The 22807-nt window shown below is 27.6% G+C and overlaps 1 protein-coding gene across 7 annotated transcripts in view; it reads right to left on the bottom strand.

Annotated features, from left to right (window-relative positions):
* Window positions 1-22390, bottom strand: part of LOC107165669 (ras-specific guanine nucleotide-releasing factor 2-like) — a 54761-nt gene extending 32371 nt beyond the window's left edge. For 2 of the 7 annotated variants that reach the window (XM_089226143.1, XM_089226147.1), the window contains exons 1-2: window positions 21924-22389; window positions 18430-18593 (exon numbers count right to left, since the gene is read on the bottom strand). In XM_089226143.1, the coding sequence (XP_089082269.1) occupies window positions 18430-18588 (159 nt within the window). In that variant the 5' untranslated portion in view covers window positions 18589-18593; window positions 21924-22389. Of the gene's footprint in view, window positions 1-18429; window positions 18594-21923 lie in introns of all 7 variants that reach the window. The other 5 variants (XM_089226145.1, XM_089226144.1, XM_089226146.1 and 2 more) reach the window with 5 other exon arrangements.
* Window positions 22391-22807: the final 417 nt, after the last annotated feature.

The following is a 22807-nucleotide window of genomic DNA, read 5'->3' as shown; positions in this document are numbered from 1 at the left end:
GGAACACATAATAATATTATTTATAACAAATTTATCTCTTCCGACTTAATGGTTCTGGAATATAAATTATTTATTAGTTATTTAAACTTCCAAAAAATGTTTTTTTTAACTCCATTTTCATATAATATAGAAATATTGTTTTTCTCAGAAAGAAAAATACATAAAATATTTTTTTTTCAAATTTTTTGGTAGGTATATTAATATAATATTAATAAATAACGAAAGACGTTTCAATTTAATATTAAAGGATAGAAGTTAATTTTAAATTTGTATTCTTTACTTCAATTTCATATGCATAAATATTTACACAAAAGTTCAAATAAAAATATAGAGAGAAAAAGTTGATGGCTTAAAAATATTGTAACGCATTGATGGAAAAATATAATGCATCATCCAAAAAACTTTGTATGATGTATATGACAGGTTCTTTAGATGAGTTTTTATTTTCATAATTATTGCATTTTCAGCTATAAAAATAATATCAATATATTTGCGTATAGATGTTTAAATCTAAATTATAGTTCCAAGCATGAAACGAATTGTAAAAAAATTCGTTACTAAAAATATTTAACAAATAATTAAACGTAATAACAAAACGTATAGTGAAAACCCAACGATACGTTTATCAATTCATTTGTTTAGTAGCAATTATATTCTAATTAAGTGTTAACATAATACTAATTACTATAATGTGTTATGGGTATCTACCTACCTTATTATTTAAAAATATGCGTTTTTTAATTGCCAGTAATTAATTTGCGAATAATTACGACTCATCTGGTTAAAAACACCGGTACTTTTGTAATAAAAAAGATGGGTATGTTATGTACCAATTGAAATAAATATTAAAATTTTTATACAAGCGTATAACCGAATTTTTCAAGTAGCGTTCGTAATATAAATATTATATTGTCTGATTGGTAGTTCGTTTTTGGTTCATAAGACAGCATAGTAAGTTGTTGATTTTTTTTTAGATTTACAAAGCTGTTTTTAAGCTATTACTCTGATACAACAATCAGACAGAAATAAAAAACAATGATAAAAATAACAATTTTTATTCAATACTATAGTAATAATAATAATAATTAGTGAAAAAAATCGATTTTGTTGTAAACAGGTAAATAATAAATAATATATAATAATAATAAATAATAAACAGGTACACGGAACATCTATTTATTATGTACGAGTACAACGTCTAAGCTATTAAAAAACTATTTTAATTACGTAAAGTTTTATGCTAATCAAAATCAGATACCCCATCCACTCGGCGCTTATTAAAATGCACTAAAGTATCTCCGGTTCGATTAAATTAACATAGTCTCGATGAACCATCGGTTTAATCGAGTTTCCGCTCATAAATCATAAAATAATTATTATCATATTACCAGCAAATATAAAACAAAATATTTCTATTATGGACATCGTAAATTAAAAACAAATTTGGTTATAGAATACTAAATTGACTTGTGTAGGCCGCAGTTTAATTTGCTACTGGTCGTGTCTTGAAATAACAATATTATTTTATGAAAGCATTATGAAATCATAATAATTACCTATTAGCTTTATCTAAATTCATATAGCAAAGCTGCTAGGTGTCGACACTAGTGGAAAGATTGTAATTTAACTTGGTTTATTATGTACCAAAATATTAAAATTTGCAATAATGTAATTAATTATTTTATGTAGACACTAATTTTACCTATATTAAACAAATAAGATAAACTTCATTTATAACCGACACAATAAGTCGCAATACCATAATAGTGTATTACTGTATATAACATAGGCAACATTTATAATAAATCGTCTGAACTTTTTCACAGACAAGCATTTTGATTAAATATCTAATATTTTTTATGCCCTGTTAATATTTATTATTATCTCGGAAGTGAATATAACAGTTGTTGCAAATAAGTCATTTTCCGGTCCATTATAGTATAGATTTATATCAAAAGTACGCTTATACGTATGTGGTTTTGAATTTTAAATTATCAAGTAGAAAATAATAGTATTGCTGTCGAGTTTAAAATATAAATAATATATATGAATTTAAAAGGCAGTGCACTTTTTTTCCTATGAGAATAGCTTACTAAATCGAAAACGTTACGAAAGTGTTTCGTTAGTCGTGTTTGGGTCCGGGTGGACTAAGAATAGATGACTATACTAGTCGTTTACTGCAGAGATTTACGTTCGCATCGACGTGGTAAACAATATGTCTTCCGTGTGTCAATTAATTCGTGATAACACATTTATAACTACGATTCTAATCAGTTGGTAGTCGCTGGATGTCGATTTTCAAAAATAAATGAGCTTTGAACTTTTAGATTTTAGACACACTAGCCGATTTGATTTCGACGTTATTAGGTATACAGTTTGATCCGTCGGCACACATCGCTAACGTTCTAGTCATTGAAAAGTTCGACAATTCATTACGTACCCGGGTAAGTTGTTACCAATAATATTATGACCGGACACCGCGTTATAAACTTCGTAATTAAATCTCGTTTTTTTTTTCTAATAAACGTTTATGATTACAGACAACGCGTGTCCACGAATACGTAGGTAATATAATATTATTGACTCACGCGGAATGACGTCCCATAACAATTACAAAACGTAACTAAATAATATTTTATATCATTATATATTATTATAAAACAAAATGTATAGGTGTGCGGAGGTGCTCGCAATTAAAATAAATTATTATGTTATTTACGTCACGACATATTATGTTAATGATACAGAAATAATCCAGGGCGTTGTTTAATTTAATTTAATTATACTTTTTAGCGGTTCTACCTGTAACGCTCAAACGGTATATATGAAACAATATATCGTTGCAATTAAACCACGGAAACTACCGTTTAATTAGGCGTATGTAACTAAACAGCTGTGCTCACAGCTCACCATGTCGTGGTGTATTTTAATATATATATATATATAATATATACAATAAACGTCATGTTGTATAGTAAAATAAAAATATATTCTAACTAACAGTTAACGCGTTAGCACTTACCAACATTAATACATTATAATAATATGTTACATATACTTATTGAAAACCTATACACGGAACAAGACGTCATGACGCTACGTTTAGTTGAAAACTCGAGAATGGCTAAAAGTGCACTTATTATGTGTCATGCGAACGACAAGCTGAAATCAATGCACGAACAAAAATTGTTGTTAAGAATATTGAATGACGCTACCCCGTAAAACGAGTGTTAGGTATGAGTTATAGATCACAATGAATATTAATTATTGCTCTTCTGACAATGCTCAAATGTCCACAAAGGTTGAAACGCACGCTAAATCAACATTGTTTCGATATCAGAGTTAATGTTCTTATGTGTAGATTATCAGAATTTATATTTTGTATTGTTATGAATTTATAGTTACTGTAAAAATTATTTTATAATAATTACAAACCAAAATTGGTTTCATGCATTTTTTATCACTACAGGGATTAGCCAAACAGAATTATACTAATATAAGATTAATAAGACTGCAGCAATATGTCGAGTCAGAGGTTCATAAACAAACGCTAAACAATTTATAAATTATTATTGTGCGAGCTCATATTCTCGAAAACGTGATTTAGAATTTTCATTACATTTTAATGGACTATTAAATTAATCATTGTTGTATGCGTGTCAGCTAAAGAGTAGTATAACTATAGTAATTATAATTCTGCCACAGAAGATTTTATACAGAAATTACATTCGATCAGCTGATCGGACCACTAAAGAAACCTTTAAAATAGGTACGGAGTATAATTTATAGGATTTATTATACGAATATAATGATTATATTTTAACAAAAGTTAAAAACGTTTCCGTAATCCGATAGTTGGTTACGAAATGATGTAAACTTAATAACACTCCATTGTCGCGTAATGAAGTTTATAACGTTGTTTCGTGATATTCATTACACTGTTAACGTATAATTACTTAGAAATACTTACCTATAATTTTTCATTTTAAATATAATAATATCAAATAATTTATCGTGCAGTGGTAATTTTTATAATAAATAACATACATAGGTACTTATTATTTATTTTAATTTATAATGTTAACATATTATTATAATATGTTCACATGTTCATGACGGTACACACCCCTCCACCACGAGTAATGAATAATGATACTAATATTTTCTACGTCAAGACCACATGCAGTGGCTCAGTGACATGACTCGAGCAGATCAACACAGTGCCTTAGGCTTAGGCCTGAATGTCTGATAGAGTTATATTAATTTGCGGCCAAAAATGGATTGGCAGAGGCCCATATTAGATTTGTGTGTTTATCACCCGGGTCAAAATATTATTGGGTGGTAGTTTTTGAATACCATGTGCCGTCGCCGAGTGCATTTAAAATGTATACATTAGCAATAAATGTTGTGTTAACATTTATAGCTTCCATTACATATATTATGATATTATTAAAATATGAATTATGATAGTTAAATTAACGTTCGATATTACATGAAACATTGGATTATATGGGGCAGGAGGGAAGGGTAGTGGCTTATTTATGATGAGTGATGGGGTTAATCAGATTTAACACCCTCTCCCCGTGATAACCACCCCACTAGACATTTTTAAGTCCGAACAAAAATATACGTATGTCAAAATTATAAGAACATTTATTTTTATTTCCATATTATACTACTATACTGAAAATAATATTTTAGTATAGCATGAGTAAGCAGAATTGGTTGGCATACTTGACTAAAGGACCGACCAGTGCTATTCGTAAAGTACACAATTGTTTAGGTCAAACGGAAAACTTTATGTGGTTTCTATTTCAAAGGACTTAATTCCTTCCACTCGACGATAACAACGTTCACATCTAAATTATTATGAATATTATGTGATGCAAATTCAAAAAAAAAACGTGTATTTATGGTAAAATTATGTTCAAGAATTTGGGCTTTTCATTTCATTCGAAAAGTTAATTGTCGGGGAAGATACATTTTAGTTTGAAATACACCGATAATTAATATTGTATACTTTGACCGAATGACTGTATTTTAAATTATAATTTTTTAAATACTATGTAAAATCAAAATTGTAAATTTATGACATTGTTAAAATACTCGGTGAATTGACACAAAAAAATTAATAAATAAAATAAAAAAATTATAATTGTTACTTGTTAGGTTCTGTCAAAAAAGGCTATCATGATTTTGAATAAGTACTATACTGTTCATTCATCGGAACATAAATTTAATGAAGGCAAAGAAATCAACGATTTTGATGTGACTTCTAGAAAACTAGAATAATGATAATATGATGTACCTATTTTTATTTATTTTTTAATTTAAAACTTACATAATTCTAAGTAATTTTTTATGATTAGTTAAGGTAATTTATATTATGCCTCATCTCACCCGTATCAAATATTCCTTAACAGGGCTCTTATGGAGATCAAGGCGTATGATAGTACATTTATCATTTCACAGTAACTATATTATGTCATCCATCCCAACGTTGTTTTTTTATATACGACTGCTGCAAGACGGGAAACGATGACGTGCAAACTTTCGTGAATTAAACGTCCGAAAATATAGGGTTGCCGTCGCTTCTTTTTCCTCACTATCCGCCGGGGCGGCTAATCACATAATAATAATGACACATCATATTATAATATATTAATACTCTCTTTGTATTTTGTACCTACATATACATACGTATTATAATACGTCGTATATCCTCCGTTTCCTCTATTCTCCGGTTTGCAGACGTCAGCGCATCCTTTAATCATGTCAAACGACCACGTACGTAAATCCTACACTTGAAATACCCTTCATACACAGCGGTATGTTATGTGAATAATGGTAAATATAATAATAATGATGATAATAATTATAACACTGATTACGACAGCGATACGACTGTAGGGTAGGTACGTTTAATACGTCCACTTCGCTTGCGTGTGTACGATACATTAATTTTATTATAATTTGCAATATTATAACAATATAAAGCACTGCTAGGTATACCGTTACCATTGTGTTTACCAGCTATATCGTATCTATTTGAGTTGTATATGATAATTTTGAAAATTTGTCTGCAGCGTAGTTTGAATCAATATGATATCATGTAAATATGGACAGTAGCTATATGATATTATAATGTAATGAGTTTCTCGGAAAGACAAGCATTTATATATATATAACTATATAGCTAGATATAAATTAAATATTTTAGGCTGAAAGAGTACAGGATAATATCATATTAAGAAAATCTGCATCTATATAGGACTTGAAGAGAGCGGGGTTTACGTTATTAAGTGCTGTAAGGACAAACACGACAAATGTAAAATAAGAGTTTTATTGTAGATGAACGGAATATGATAAATTTCTAGGTATTACCCTTTGTTCAGAAATTTTAACCAAGAAGAGCAATTAAATAAGTTTTCTATTAATGAAATAAAAAACTAATTTTTTATCACAGTTATTTTAATTTTTGTAAAATATATAATTATCGCATCGAAATCAAAATTTAGGTTAGTTAAAATAAACAACTAAGTGAATTAAAATAAAACGTTGGCCTGTATAAAACGACATTTAGCGTCGAAGTATACAATAATAACTGAGTAGCCAATGGACGATTAATCGATTTCCATTATTTCGATTACGCGTAGAGGTGAGCACAGTGTTAAGTGAAAATGTAAAATGAAAATTAAATATTTGTATTATAAAAGTCAAACCTATAGCAAGACTGTAACGACCGTTTAAATAGTATTTTATTGTTAAGACATTACAATGATAATATTGTTCTTTGATTTGTTGGTAATTGGTAATTCATTTCTAATGCAATTTAGGAGTTTATAATAAGTGCACATTTAACAGTTAATATTTTGATCAAGATTGATGAACGGAAAAACAATGGAAAAATATTTGAAATCCGTAAATTATATTGTAACATATTTTATTTTACATCAACTGGAAATGATAAACAATCCTGTATCCGGTAGTACCTTTACTTCCGATTAGGGTAGTTCAGGACATCAAGAGACAGCCAGGAGTATAATCATATACACAGTATACACTAAACCTCATTCAAGTTAATATAAGTTAATAGTTATGTAACTAATTAGTAATTACTTAGTTATTATACTAATCATCTTATTTCCTCATCTACAGTATTATCGAGTATGATACATTGATACGTACAATATAAGGTATATATAATAACTCATGATTAAAAAAAAGCTGTCGACAACAGTTTTAGAACACCTATACATTTTATATCATCAATTATTAACTTTTGAGTCAATACCAACTTACCATGGAACAGCGAGATTAGGTTCGTGTTATAAATAGGGAAATAGGATAAAATTATTTTAAATGTTTTGAAAAAGTTTTTTCGTATTGTGTATTGTTTATATAGAATATATATAACGATAATACACGCAAAAGTTTCAAATTTTCACGAAAAATATTTTTGAATTACAACAAAATAAGTAAAACTTTAATAATCTAAATCTTTTGTTCAAATTTCTAATATTATCGAAATTTAAACATAAAAGTTCTATAGAAAAATTGTATTCATATTATGTATATTATAAAATTATTTTAGCTTTAGTACCTATAAACTATTTATGAAGAATTGTATAAAGTTTTTAAGATTCAGCTATAAATATTGAACAATTTAAAAATATCATATTTAACTACAAAATAATTTGCACGTGATTTTGATGAATTTTGTCAAAATTCTAACTTCAAACATTCATAAAAAAATATTGTAGATTAACTTACAACTTTTTTTAAAAACTTATGTGAAACCTCAAACCGTTTATTAAATTTTCAAGGCTTTTCACTCAGCAAAAATTTAAAATTTTTCGAAAATCATACCAAGCATATATATAAAACTAATATAAACATTTGGTAATTATTCAAGTATCTTTAACTATTTTTTTTTTTGAATAAAAATATAATAAGAAAATCGATTTTGTTGAAATTAAATGTTTGAATTCAGAAAAATTCTCATTTTTCCCTAATTTTTGTTTTGGTTTGATTTGTTGTTATAATAAAATTATAGTATGTATTACTCATACATTATAAATGTATTTTAGTGAATATAAATTTCTTATCTTCACTTAATTTTTTTCTTTTTTTATGTTTAAATAACCTAGAAATACGACGAACCCGCATTTTGGGAGGTGGCTTTGTGTCACTCAAAACTTTAAATATGAATAAATTATACTTATTAACTACTCGTTTGATATTCAATTTTTGTGCAACAAAATTCTGAGAAAATTATTCTGCTTTGGAAAATGAATTTAAAAATTCTAAAAATTGTAAAGGTAAAACAATTTTTTTTTCTTTAACAGTGTTGTTTTTTAATGACTTAAGTTTTTCAAGAAAAATACTTCCAAAAATGGATTATTTACTTTTTGATAAAATTAATGTTTACTTTTAAAATAATCTCCTAGTAAATACTCATATCAAAACTTATTTTATATTATTGTATTGTGAATTTTTGTAGTTGGTATTCTATATGCATTATATACGATTAATTTATGGAACTTAATCTACTGATATAAACCTTTTTGGGATTATGTTGTCAGTGGCACTATTATTTTTTCTATCATAAATTTTAAAAATAGTGAACTAAAAAATTATATAGTACGATGAGACGATGGAAATGTACTACAACTTTTAGAACATACGGTGAATGTTTTTTTTTTTAAGTCTCATAGTTACATTAAAATTAATATTTAAGTATCCTAACCAGAATAACTAACGATACAAAAAATTGTTATTAGTGGGTTTTATAAAAATAATTTTTAATTTAAAAAATAATAAATATATTTCATGCTTTAAAAATACTTATATACATATATACCTCCAAAAAATAGTAATATTGTATGATATGGTTTTATAATACACCAGAGTTTCAAAATATCTTATGTAGTTCATATTATTGTACATTACTAATAATATTATTACTAAAAAACACTTATAATTCTTAAACAAAAAATATCAAGAGCATATAATATATGAAGGACACTAGTTTTTCAAATTTTTTTACTAAAATCGATGAAAGATTCACTTCAACCCAATCAACACATTTTATATACGTCTACTACTCCAATGACGCTTATGAAGCAGTCGTCAACATAGCTTTAAAATATAGGCCATTAATTTACTTCTATAGTTATCTACAGCAATTGATTATCACTATTGTTATTAACTAGGCACTTATACCTAAACAATAGTAAATAATTGTTATTATGCATGTTTTATTGCTATTACTTTTTTATACATTTTATTGTATAAAAAATAAATTAACTGTACAACTTCGAAATACTAAATCCATAGATGTAGATATAACCTAAGTTAGGCTATTCTTATTTCAAATTTAAAGAAATAACAATTTTATAAATTAAAATATATTTGTATGCAGTTGTGCGCCATTAGAAACTGAAAATCTTCATTTGATGTCATATGAACTAATCATTTTAATAAATTCCAATACGCCATAAATATATATATATGTAGAGTGTTCCGCAAAAATTCTGGTTTTGTTATAAGACTCACAAGGATAAGAACTACAATTACAATGTTTTGGTCAAAAAGTTAAAAAATATTTTTTTTTGTTTAATTTTTTTAAAACAAATTTACTCTATAGCTATTTCGTAGAGTTTATTTTTCTAAAAATATTGAAATTTCAAAATTTTATTTTCATTAATTTTCTGATTTTTAATTTTTTTTTTTAATTTCGAGAAAAATTGCGAATTATTAAACATTATAGTGTTATAAAACATGTGATACACCCCGCCACGCGCTTTCTCATACCGTCGGCCGAACACTTTTAGTGTGCCTAGTAATAATCATATTTTATTTCTTCAAAACTAGAAAAAATATTAAAAATCAGGAAATTAATGAAAATAAAATGTTGAAACGTCAATATTTTCAAAAAAAAAATAAGCTCTACAAAATATCTATCTTTAATTTTTTTAAATAATCAAATAAAATATATATTTTTTTAAGTTTTTACCAAAACATTAAAATAAATTTAAAAATTAAATAAATGTAGTTCTTATCCTTGTGAGTCTTATAACAAAATCAGAATTTCGATATCTCCATTACCTATTTTATGAGATATCGCAATGGGTAAATCCTTGTGGGACACCCTGTATATATATATGTGTATATATATATATATATATATATATATATATATATATATATATATATATTATATATACATATATGCATTTTCAGTATTAGCTCGATAGTTGTACCTATTGCATAGTAGGTATAATCATAAATGCTATATAGAAAAAAATATACAAGAAAGGAAGTGATAGGTTAGAAGATTATGTTGACTACATCCGCGGAATGCATGAAAAGTAAATGATACACAGAGAATGTATTTTTTGCGAAGTAAAAATCATTGTATAATAGTTATTGTTTGACGTCAATTGAAGGATGAATAAACTGACACATGACATGAATAGTTTATGGAAATCAAGTAATATTTGTGAATATACATACAAACTTAAAGAAAGTTAAAAATTAGATTTATCTAAGAAATTAGTTTCATTTAATATAAAAATATATTTTTCTATTTCTTTAGAATTGTTAAAAATAATTATAAAACTTTTCTATATTCAAAATATTTATGAAAACTTTATTCCAAATCTAAACTGTGTATGTATTGTATTGAAAATAGTATTGCAGCTATACACACATCATAATATTATGTTAAGAGAAATATTAATAACTGTTTTTACATTTTATATTTTATAATTAAAATGTATACGAAGAATTTGGGTTTTTCGTTCGGTACCTAAATAATTTATCCGTAGCAATTAATATAACTACATTTATACCATTCTAGTTAATAACATTTAGTAATAATTGTATTTATTATGAAATTACTTGTTCAAATGTTCAATAGTGTCAAATATAAAAACTGAATTATTTACTGGGTTTCATTTAAAATACAAAACCCGGAATTCGATATCGATCTGAAAGAGTATATCTGTATATACCAACTACTATTCTTAAACTTACTAGCTGTTGGTTTTGACCTACGAAAATAAAATAATTTATTAAAGTGGATTTAAACAGCAGACTGACAATAATCACGTCATAACTTATATAATACTATACAGTATACATGCGATTCAATATAATATTATGTCATTAATCTTATTGTAAACTAATAACCATGATGTTGGTTCTGTAACACTTCAAAAAAAAATAAAAATAAAAATATTATGTCTCAAAAAAATCTGCAGTACTTGAGGTAATACACGAACACCTATATTATTATTCTACTCTAATAATATACATATAGTATCTACAACTTAATTCTTGGGAACATAATATTTTAAATATAAAAAAATTGTTCGATATTATTACTATTTTATTTTATTGCGTTGTTGAGAATACTTAAATCAAATTAGATGCTCAGCGCTTAACTCAAAAGTCACGTTAAAAACAAAATAAAAAACATAATTATTTATTATAACTTTAAGTAATATATAATATTAAGTAGATCTGTAAAATATAAAGATATTTTTTCGTCTAATCTTCTTAACAAGACAACTGGAGTCAAATTACTATGCAAAATACTTTTGGGAATTTCCTTCATTATTAAAGTAATGAAATATTGCAGCAATTTAAATAAATAAATAAATTACTCTGAAACTTTTTCGTTGATCAATAGAAACCCGACACTACATGGCCCGATGTTAAAAATGTTCACCCTTATAGTTTCCTTTTAATGTACAGTGTACACAAATATATGCATATATTTTTTTTAACGAAGAAATCATAAAATGTCGGATATTCTGAATATACTGCATTATTACTGCAGTGTATGCATTAAGACTTTTTTTAAATATTAAAACAACAAACTATAATATTGTTCGCAATTTAAAAAATAAAAATTGGATACACATAGCAAGACACGAATTAAGCATACAAAAGAAAAAAAATCGAGGAATTCGCTGTACGGTATAAAAAGCAAATAATATCGTTATTTTCGTTTGGTATTCAATATTCTCAAAATTTGAACTTCAAACGCTTATAAAAAATCGAGCCTATGAACGTATGTATGTATGTTTTGTGTTTTTAAATTGCAATAACAACGACGTGAGTGGGATTTTTTTTTAAATTTTCCACCTTTTTTTATCAAGTCTAAATATTTTTATCTGTACTGTAAAAATATTTTCAAAATTCCAAATGCTCCTTAAATATATTGAAATTAGTTTAACTATTTAAATATGAATAGAAAATGTAAAATGGTAGTTCAAGTAATTGTATAATTTGTATATTCCAAAGATAAAAAGTTTTTTTTTATTTAGCAATATAATAAAAATTATTAGGAAATAAATCGTTATTATAATTTTGAAATTTTGAATATCCAAAGTCGTTATAATTTAAACTTTAACCACTCATTAATAATGTATGTATTTTTATGCTACATTTTTTTTTAATTTTTAAGAATAAATTGAATATGAATTTTGCTAAGTTCCTTGGTTTTTATGAATTTCTAAAACATTCAAACTTCAAACTCACATAAAAAATAAATTTAAAAATGATTTCTATGTATTTTAGATATTTTTATACATATTTTTTTTCTTTTCGGAATTATAAATTTTAATTAAGTACTAGATATCATATTCACAATCATTATTATTTATTTGAAATTTTTTTTTTCTATCGCGTAGGTGCACAGCCATAGTTTATTTAGAGATTTTGACATCCATTAAAACTTGCTTTAATCGCTAGTAAAAGCTTGTTATTAAGTGTATTAACAACTTTAAAAAGTAAAGCAATTTTTGAAACTTTCCTAAACTGGTTTATAAAACTAATTATCCTACCTACTGTTTATACATTTTATAAAAGGTATCTAAATTATATTTAAAATCTTAATTTTCTAGAAACATATTTTATACTTGTAATACCTCTATGTATTTTATGAACACGTGTGTATTCACTATTTAATAATAATTGATCTAGTTATGAGTTTTAGAGATTTGAGCAATTTACATTGAACAATCATTCAATTTTGAAAAAAAATAAATAAATATTAATTTACTTTTAATGAAATTCTATTGTAGCGTAGGTGCATAAATTATTATATATATATACTTTAGGTATACAGACATAATATACAGTTTTTTTACCATTTAAAGGTAATTTAATATGATATATTTCTATCTAGTGACTCTGGATTTAAATCTGATTATCAAGAGGCGCTGATCAATACTAAACTATTTTGACGATTTTGATATTTATTTTTAGTCTTTTAATTGTATTTAAAGTTATATGAATTGTCTATAACACTTACTTACATATTCTCGTAACCAAATTTGTACAAAATTATTATTTATTTCAATCATCCGTGACTCTAATACTAAATTTGACTTAATTATTACAAACATCAAGTTTAATATCAAATTTGAATTACTAAATTAATGAATTTTTTAAAGAACATCCCATAATCAAAAAACATGATTTCACTTATTTAACCTAACATTAAAATATTAAATCACATTTGGTGATAAACATTTTAAACTCGTTAAAAAATGTATATCACCTGAAGTATTGCCAAGATTTTCCTGTAAAGCCTATTTCAATCTAAGATAATTGGATAACAATTTTTGCGCTACCTTTAAAATTAAAAACTATATACCTACCAACCTATACTACTATACATAGGTATACATATTATAATATAGTCATATGAATGACTTGACCTTAAAAATTAAAGAAATTCGTTGAAATTCAAATAAAGTTAATTTTAAATTTTAAAATATTTTTACTGTTAACAACTTGGTAAATGATAAATTTATGACACACTAAATTTTGGCGATTAGAAAAATTGTTCACCAGTACCGGTGATACCTCCAGTTTCAGTACCTTTCATTATTATTATTTTACTGAAAATTGAAGATTGTGTTTATAACTATTTAAATAAATAGGTTTAAGTTAAGGTAATTTATAAAGTTTCAGAATAAATAAAATTAAGCATATTATTATTATGCTGTTAAAAAAATAATAATACTAAAAATAATATTATTCAGCTCGCGCATGACTTATAACTATTGATTAAAAAAAAATATATTCATTTAACTAGGCATTAATAGTCACAAGTTTCTATGAAAACATATTCCATAAAAAGTTAAGATCATTAAAATCATTGTATTAACCGCAGCAGTAACAATATTGTGGTATAGCCGATATAGGTAATGATTACAATAAGACATTTCATAAATAATACATAATGTAATAAGAAAGTTGTTTATCATTTCATAAAACATATAACGATAGTATTAATGTACATAATATCGATTATATCAATATAGGAAACTTAATGTGTGTATGTATTGGTATTAATAAAGTATAAAACTAAAGTAAATTAATTTGAATTAACTGTTAAGCACTATCAGTAATACATTCTTTTTTATTTAACAGTGACAGATAAATAAAAATTACAAAATGTTTTAGTGAGTTGTAAATTGAATGATCTATTTGTATCACTCATGCACACACTAACATAATAATATTAACATCAACGTTTTCGTATCCCAAAATCGTAAATATCAATAGCTCTTTAGTACATTCAAAAAAATAGATTAAGTAATTAGTATAAAGAACATATTGTGACAGAGTTGCTTGATGATAAATAAAAAAGTTAAGCATTGACCTGTTGCTAATTCTTAGTATGGGTAACATCACAAGCGTCGTTCCTTTTTAGTTTCTCACTCACTTATCTTTTTTCGCTTTCCGGTCTATTTAGCTTTCATCCGGCTTAACCGGCCAGCAAAATGAACTTGACTAAATTTGTTGTTTTCGAGAAGCTCGGCACGCAACGGGTGAAATGTGTGTCGTAAATCAAACTGTGCACGCCCGGGAAAAAATAATAAAAAAAGATAAGGTATATGAGGTTCAGAAAGAGCTTTTAAACCTTTCCTTTAAAAATCCAGACTTCTAGTTTATTAGTTGATTTATTAGAACACCGTGCAATTTTTTTCCAGTTAACTTCTATTCTACTTTGTGTTTTTCAAAAGATATGACAGTCACGGGTTTGAACTTATCTTCGGAATTTGTTAGCGACAGATTTTAATTGTTGAATAAAATATTTCACAGTTTTAATTATTTAATGACATTATATTAAGTTACATAATATTTTCTATGAAACTTAGATTCTCAATTACAAACTTTAAAATAAAATTATCACGCTATAGTTATGTTGTTATGTCCAATAGAAGTAGGTTATACAAATATTATATTATACCAAGTCATGTTTAATATAATTCTACACAATATTTTCAAAATATAAGGATTACAATGATTTTGATGACATTATAATGATCAAGTTTCTTTTTGAAATCGATTTCTGAATATTAAAAATAAAATGCTTTCATTATGAATATCACTGGAACAATTATCACAAGCATCACTTCCATAATGATTTATTGATTTCATTAGATACGGGTTAGGAAATTGTACAATTTTTTATTTATCGTATGCTAAAAAAAAAAAAATTATCGATTTTTTCAATAAGGAATAAATTTGTATAACTAAATTTCGTGGTTATATATTAATTAATAAAGTTACATAAAATATTTATAACTTGTGTTACAATGAAAATATTTTTCCTCTGTTAAAAGCATTCACTATGTTTTTTAAGTATGGATATTATTCGGTGTCATTTTGTTGCCTATAAAGGATAGACTAGTAACTTTCAACTACCATAAAAAGTTGCTTCGGGGAATTGTACGAAAATGAAAAATAATAATATCCACGGGTATTTTTTCTCTCAGAATACCCGGAAAATGACAGCCTAAAAATGTTTCAGTTTACAGACAACAGTTAAAGTTTAAATTACTTTTTCTGTATGACTTTCAATGTAGGAGATCCTTTTAGTGTATTGGCAGAGTTACAAAATAGGTACGAGTAATTTCAATTTTAAAATTCATTGAAAAATAATGTCTATGAAAATATTACGACATTAATAATTAAATTTCATTCTATAAAAATGAAATAATTTTAACTAATAATATGAATTTAATATTATTGATATGCTATGCATTTTAATCTATTGCACTTAATTTACAATATATAATTAACTTAAAATAAATGTAAAATGTCGTTAAATATAGTTCTCTATACACTATATATGAAACACCAATAGTGAATGATGAGTGATTATTATAATTATAACTAAATGGTGACTTTTTTTTCATCTTGTTAAATTTAATCAATTTATTTATTTCCTTAGATTCGGTATAATTTGTTACATTTTTGGTTAAGGTGAGGTTCTGAATACTATTACCTGTTAATTAACAGTTGAGTAGTTATTCCGAATAATATTAATTATAACTTGAACAAGAAAATTAAACCATCATAGGTTAAACCATAGGTATAGAATTCAACAGAATAATCAAATAGAATCTGGAAGTGAACTTATTGTACGTTCTAGCGTGCATACCATACAGAATAATGTTCACATAGTATATGGGTCAACCCCTAAGGTTTAATTTTTGGATGAACCCATTATCTGATGAAAATATAATATAGGTACTCTAAAAGTACCTACATTGAACCTTAGAAAAATATACATGAAATCTATAACTCCTTAGGCCAAATATACCATAATATAATATATAAATATATATCATAAGTTTTGGCATAAAAAAATAATCCATATCAATATATCATCAATATATTATATTTATAAACATTATTAAATAAAAATAAAAATAAAACAATAATTATTAACAATAACTTGAATCTCACGGATTAAAATTACCTTTGAAAATAAACACGATTATGCAGTAATATAATATGTATTAAATATGTAGCTTCAAATTTGTAATACCAAATGTTTATGACTATTGACTGACCATATTTATTATAGTTTACACTTTACAGTATACACTCCATTTATCATTTATTGTTAAATATAAAATTTACAAATATTTGAACCTTTATACTTATAGCAGTAAAACTAGTAAAATAATGTTATTTTTTGAATGAAGCTATAGACGACTTACCTAGTAATTTTTTTAGGTACCTAATTAAATATAAAAATTGTTTGGCACTGATGTTAAAATATCTGGTTAGGTCTGGTCATGATCAGTGTCTTTTTTTTCGATTTAAAATATGAAAACTTGGGACAAAGTGATTCATTGTTTGGGCAGATGATCACAATATACACCCGTTGATTCGAATCATCGCACATCGCAAAATATTAAAATATTCGGTACCAGGCTACCATTTCCCTGTTTACATCTGATTATTTTTTTGTTGATTGATTTCCAGCTGAAACTCTATTGGGAATATAGTCAACTTTTGTTTTCTCTCTTTCGAAAAATAAGACGACTATAGTACTATGAAAGTAGTAGTATATACATAATGTTTAAATTTTAAAGCACATTATCACATTATCTCTTTGCTATACACGTCTTGCGATAAGCATTGAAAAGACTTAGGGCCAAAAAAGAAATATAACAATACATAAAATAGGTACATAGATCATAATATAATGATTCAATCTGATATTCAGAGTAAATTAACATCAATTTTTTTTTTCGTTTAATTTATGATCGTTATCTTTCAGAGCAATGAGAACGTAATGGAATAAACTCGCTTATTTCACTTGGGATATAATGAAAAAAAAAATATTTATATCAAAACTGCAGTGTAGGTATTCGAGTAAATTTTAATCGATTATACAGAACCAACGTTAACATTAACATAGTTATTTGGTCTTCAACTGACCTGGTTCTATTGGTATGATTTAGTATACACTTAAAGAGATAACTGAATACATTTTGCGAATAAGTTTAAAAAAGTTCCACTCGAACGATCAATCTGCAATGGACGGTGATAAAAATGATTTGCTATGAGCAATTTATACATTTTATAAAAGGGAGTTTATTGAAGCTCAATCGACTATACTTTAATATTATTGAAAATTTCTATACTAAAACGTTTCTGTTTAAAATCAAAATCAATATACCTAGCTTGTTTCTATTCGCACGTGCATTTCGTTTCAATGCGTTTGAGGTTTTTTTATATTAAAATATTCATTATACCTATACATGAATCACATTTCTATATTCAATATTATTCAATTAAATTTGAACAATGTGCCTATTTGGGATTTTCACAATTAAAAATGACATTTGCTTAAATACCACTTTTGTCAATTTTTAGTTTTAAAATAGCCAATAGGTACGAGTGAAATTCGTTAGTATGCAATATTGAAATAATATAAATATTTGAAATATCTACCATTAATGATTGAGGTATTCATTTATTCATATTCATTGTGCTGGTTAGGAATTTAGGATATTATAAAAATATAATTGTAAAAAGACAATTAATGTTATTTAACCAGATTATGTTGGCCTATATAAGCAATATTAGTACTGTACACACCTGATAGAGAACGAAAAATCGGTTCTTCCACCTCCCGCTGTCTGACGCTTTTTTGTGAAGATTTCCGGTGAGTGTGCTATCTGTACGGGCGCGGTCCGACAACATTAGAAGCTGATTGTCTACCACCCGGACACATCTTTGCATCTTCGGGCTCAACATCACTACTGAAAAACATTATGATATTTGTATCGTTAATGAATATTAATATACGAAGTTAGATTTATCAGACCAATGTGATTGACCATTTGTAGATTGTTTATTATAATATTATATAGGTATATCGTATATATTTTTTTGTTTTGTATTTTGTTCTTTTTTTTGGGGGGGAGGGGGGGGGGGTTAGAGGCCCCAAATTTTTGTATAGATTAATTGTCTTATTTGGTGAATAAACGATACAGGGACGGGTGGCAGTATTGTGCTGAACAGTTCCTACCCGTTCGTGGTTTTTGAACAGGAAAAAAAAAAGGTATATTGTATATGCAATATATAACCAGATAAAGTATCATTATTGTATTTACTTTTACCTACTAGATATTATATGCTGAAAAAAAATTTCAGCATACTGTTATATAAACTAAGAAATACTCAATACGTTAGGGCAGCTAATTATCGGTATATGTTTTTTTTCGTTATCTTGATATAATAATAAATAATTTATTTATTTTATTACTGTGGCAGGTAATTCAATAGATAGATTAGTAATGAGATACATCATAATAATATGTATCTATTATATATGTTATAATATAACAAATAAAATACATATTATTATAGTTAATTTTATACAAAATTTTGTTAATATTGAAGTAAAGTATGATCGTTCTACATTAGGCACCAAAATTATTTGGCAATCTTATTTGGCTGGATGCATGTAAAGATAATTAGACGACGGTGACCATTTTGGCTTTGGAGAGAATCTTGAAAAAAATTTAAAAATTTAGGTCCCCTTTACAATGATTTCAAAATAATATATTGCAATAAAAAGACAATAAGACTATAGCTCTTTAAATATTAATATGTTTCTCATTGTTTTAAACAATAAAAACTGATTTTTTTTTATTACCTACTTACGTATCTAATAAATTACCTATTTCAGTAATAAATACAGTGGCGTATATGTAGCTTTTGTATTGGTGGAGAGGATAAATAAAGGTTATTGGAAAAAAATCTTGAGCCTCCTAAATTTAAAGTTATATAAATTACCAATGCAATTAGTTATAATATATATATACCTACTCGTATATATAAGCGTTCAAATATTTAATACATTTTATTTCAAAGTTGTAAGCTAAAATAATTGCATATGCAACTTAATATATGTTCTCCAACTCATCTATTAATTCTTCAGCAGTGAACCGAATATTGAATTTTATTATCAACGAGTAGACCTAGCTTGTAAACGGTTAAATGAGATCGGCGATTAGTATACTATTGTCTATAAATTATGAATACAAAATTATAAATTATAAATATAAAATATCTACTATCGCTGTATACCTTCTAAACTTTATAATTTTTTTTTTTTTTAAAGCCATTAGAGTGGACCCTTGACCTCTGTTCTGGCATCTGACCCACTTACCTATTACTTATTTTATTTGCCCTCCTCCCCTTAACATCAGTATCAAAAATATATATTATTTTGTAAACTGCAATTGCAATAATCACTTTGATGATTTGTAGGTTGTTGTATTCAAAATGTTAATGGTTATGAAAATAATTTAGGAAAAAATTCTATTTTTCTAGCATATTGATATCATAATATATTGTTTTTTTTGAGAAAATGAAACAGAAAACAATTTCTGTCATCTCTATTCAACACTCGCCCGTACAAAAATATACATCTAAGTCTTTGAACGTCCCGAGATGGGGCATGGTTGAATCGAAAGAGAGAGGGGTCGATTATATATATATATGTGTGTGGGCGCAGGATATTTTTTGAAAGCCAACACGCGGAGTTTAATAAAAAAAAAATCAATACCTATATACAGGTGCTATATTATACAGTACACAATGTACAACTAATATACGTTTCCCGCGTGTACATAATATTCCGACTCGTTTATGCAGGGCCATCGGCACATCGCAAACAAGTGGCACGAGCGAATATTATTATTATTATTATTATTATTGGTTTCGACTGCGGCGGATGAGACCCGAATCGCGTTGATACATATTATCAGAAAATGACATTTCGATACAAAAAATGCAATAATATCATAATATTCCTATATACGCGTACGAGTGGCTAACACAATATACATCAGATGTGTGTGTGTGTGTGTTTTTACGAATATAATAATGCATAGGTATATTGGTATATACTATACACGTTGTTCGTATTATATATTATACGTATGCACATAGGTAGATACATCCCGGTCACCAGTTTTGCGATTATAGAATGACGGGGTGGGAAGAACGAAAAATAAATTAGCACGCGCTGCACTATACATAGTATATATGACCCAGCACACATATCCGAAGAAGCTCATCGTATAGGTATTATAATAATCTAATAAATAAATTGCACAGTCGACAACGGTTTCAAAAGATTAAAATTTAAAATAAAATATAATAATTATACAGGTGTTATAATGTCATAGCCGGTACCTGTAGTGCACTTCTTTTAATACATTAATAACAATATTATAATAAGTATAGGTACTCGAGCACCGACGAAAATAACGACGAATTTCGTACTACCGAATTGAGTATGGTATATGATTATTCTACCCACAATCGCGTATGTTACAGTAATAATTATAATATTATTAATACGTCATGATATTATAATATTAAACAATAATAACGATATAACTTAACGGTTTACAAAATAAATATCGTTTACATAGGCGCAAATAAGGGGCGACTGGGAGAACTAGTAGACCCCCTTCCCTCCAAAAAAAAAAAAAAAAAAAAACTTATGTCATACAACTCCACATTAGGGGTGTCAATAAAGTGTCCAAAATAAACCAGAGCTTCAGCCTCCTCCTCCCTCCTCCAAAACTCAAACACTATTTGTGCCTATGATCGTTTACAATATTTCAGGAACCCGATACTAGGTTAAACATGCGTACTGGTCCTCAGCAAAATAATATTAAGTTTTAATAATACATCGTAAATTTAATCGTATATAATAGCAGACCACCGCCGTATAACAATAACATGATTTGATATTAAAATGTGCAAGCGCGTCATAATACTTCCGGGCGGAAATATTTTCGCGACCGGAAAACGATTCACTTATTCATAGCATAATATTATTGTCATAAATAGGTCGTGCGCGGTCACGTAAGCGTGTGCATAATCTTGCGATTACTATCTTAACCGCCGACCGCGCGAATTTAGAAATAAATGTCAACAAAATCAAAAAATGCTCATAGCACTCGCGTAGGTGATGATGATCATAATATATTAACACGCTTCACGACAATAGCAATTATTAAGCATAGTTAATAATGACACAATACAAATATTATTATTACACTACTCACCTGTGTGACTAATTGGCACACGTGGTCGACTTAGGTGGTGGCGGCGGCGGCGGCGGCGGCGACGGTGGCAACCACGGCGGTATCGTCGTCGGGTTGACAGCCGAAGTGACGACGACCCGGCGGCGGCAGCGGTGGCGGCAGCAGCAGCAGCGACGACGGTGGTGGCTGACGCGATTCGCTGTTGCGTGTGGCGACGGCGGCGGTGGTGGCTGTGGCGCGCGCGGCCGGGTCAGCTCATGACCCTGAGCCGCCGTAGTGCGTACTGTTGTCCCTCTCGTCGGTTACGTTGTAATATACTATACACTATATATAATAAAATATATTATATACGTTCGGAGCGCCTCCCGCAAAGGCCCGCCGCCGCCCGGTTCGATCGTGCGCCGTGGGGCACCACAGGTGCTTTTGCTAAACGCAGCCTCGTGCCCTTCTTTCGGCGGCGGTGGCGTCCTCGTCTATACAACCGTAGTCGGCCCACTCTTCGATTCACCCTCCGTACGCCCCGACTCGCGTCGCATCCGGCTCGCCGGGCGGCGCACGATCCTCTCGCCGATGCCGCGACGATCGAGCTGGCGGCGGCGACGGTGACCTTTTGCGCGCGCGAAGATTGATTCTTTGTCCACCGCCGCCGCCAAACGCATCGCGCGTTATGTTGTATATATTATACCAATATCATATTATTATCACATTAATAATAATGTCATAATCGTTGTATTTTGTTGTGCGCGTGTATTTCATCCACATAGGTAAACGAGGTAAACATGGTAAACCATGGTTGCAACGAGAACTTTCATTTATTTATTTTTTTTTTTTTTGAGAGAGAGAGACAGTTGGTGACTGCAACCCGGGTTATGAAGCCTCATAATTATTTTTCCTTGTTAATCTGC

Source organism: Diuraphis noxia, unplaced genomic scaffold (assembly GCF_037042655.1).
Source record: "Diuraphis noxia isolate RWA-SAM2 unplaced genomic scaffold, SU_Dnox_SAM2 contig0004, whole genome shotgun sequence".
NCBI classification, from domain to species: domain Eukaryota; kingdom Metazoa; phylum Arthropoda; class Insecta; order Hemiptera; family Aphididae; genus Diuraphis; species Diuraphis noxia.
Note: the sequence above shows the minus strand (reverse complement) of the source record. Positions and strands in the feature narration are given on the sequence as shown.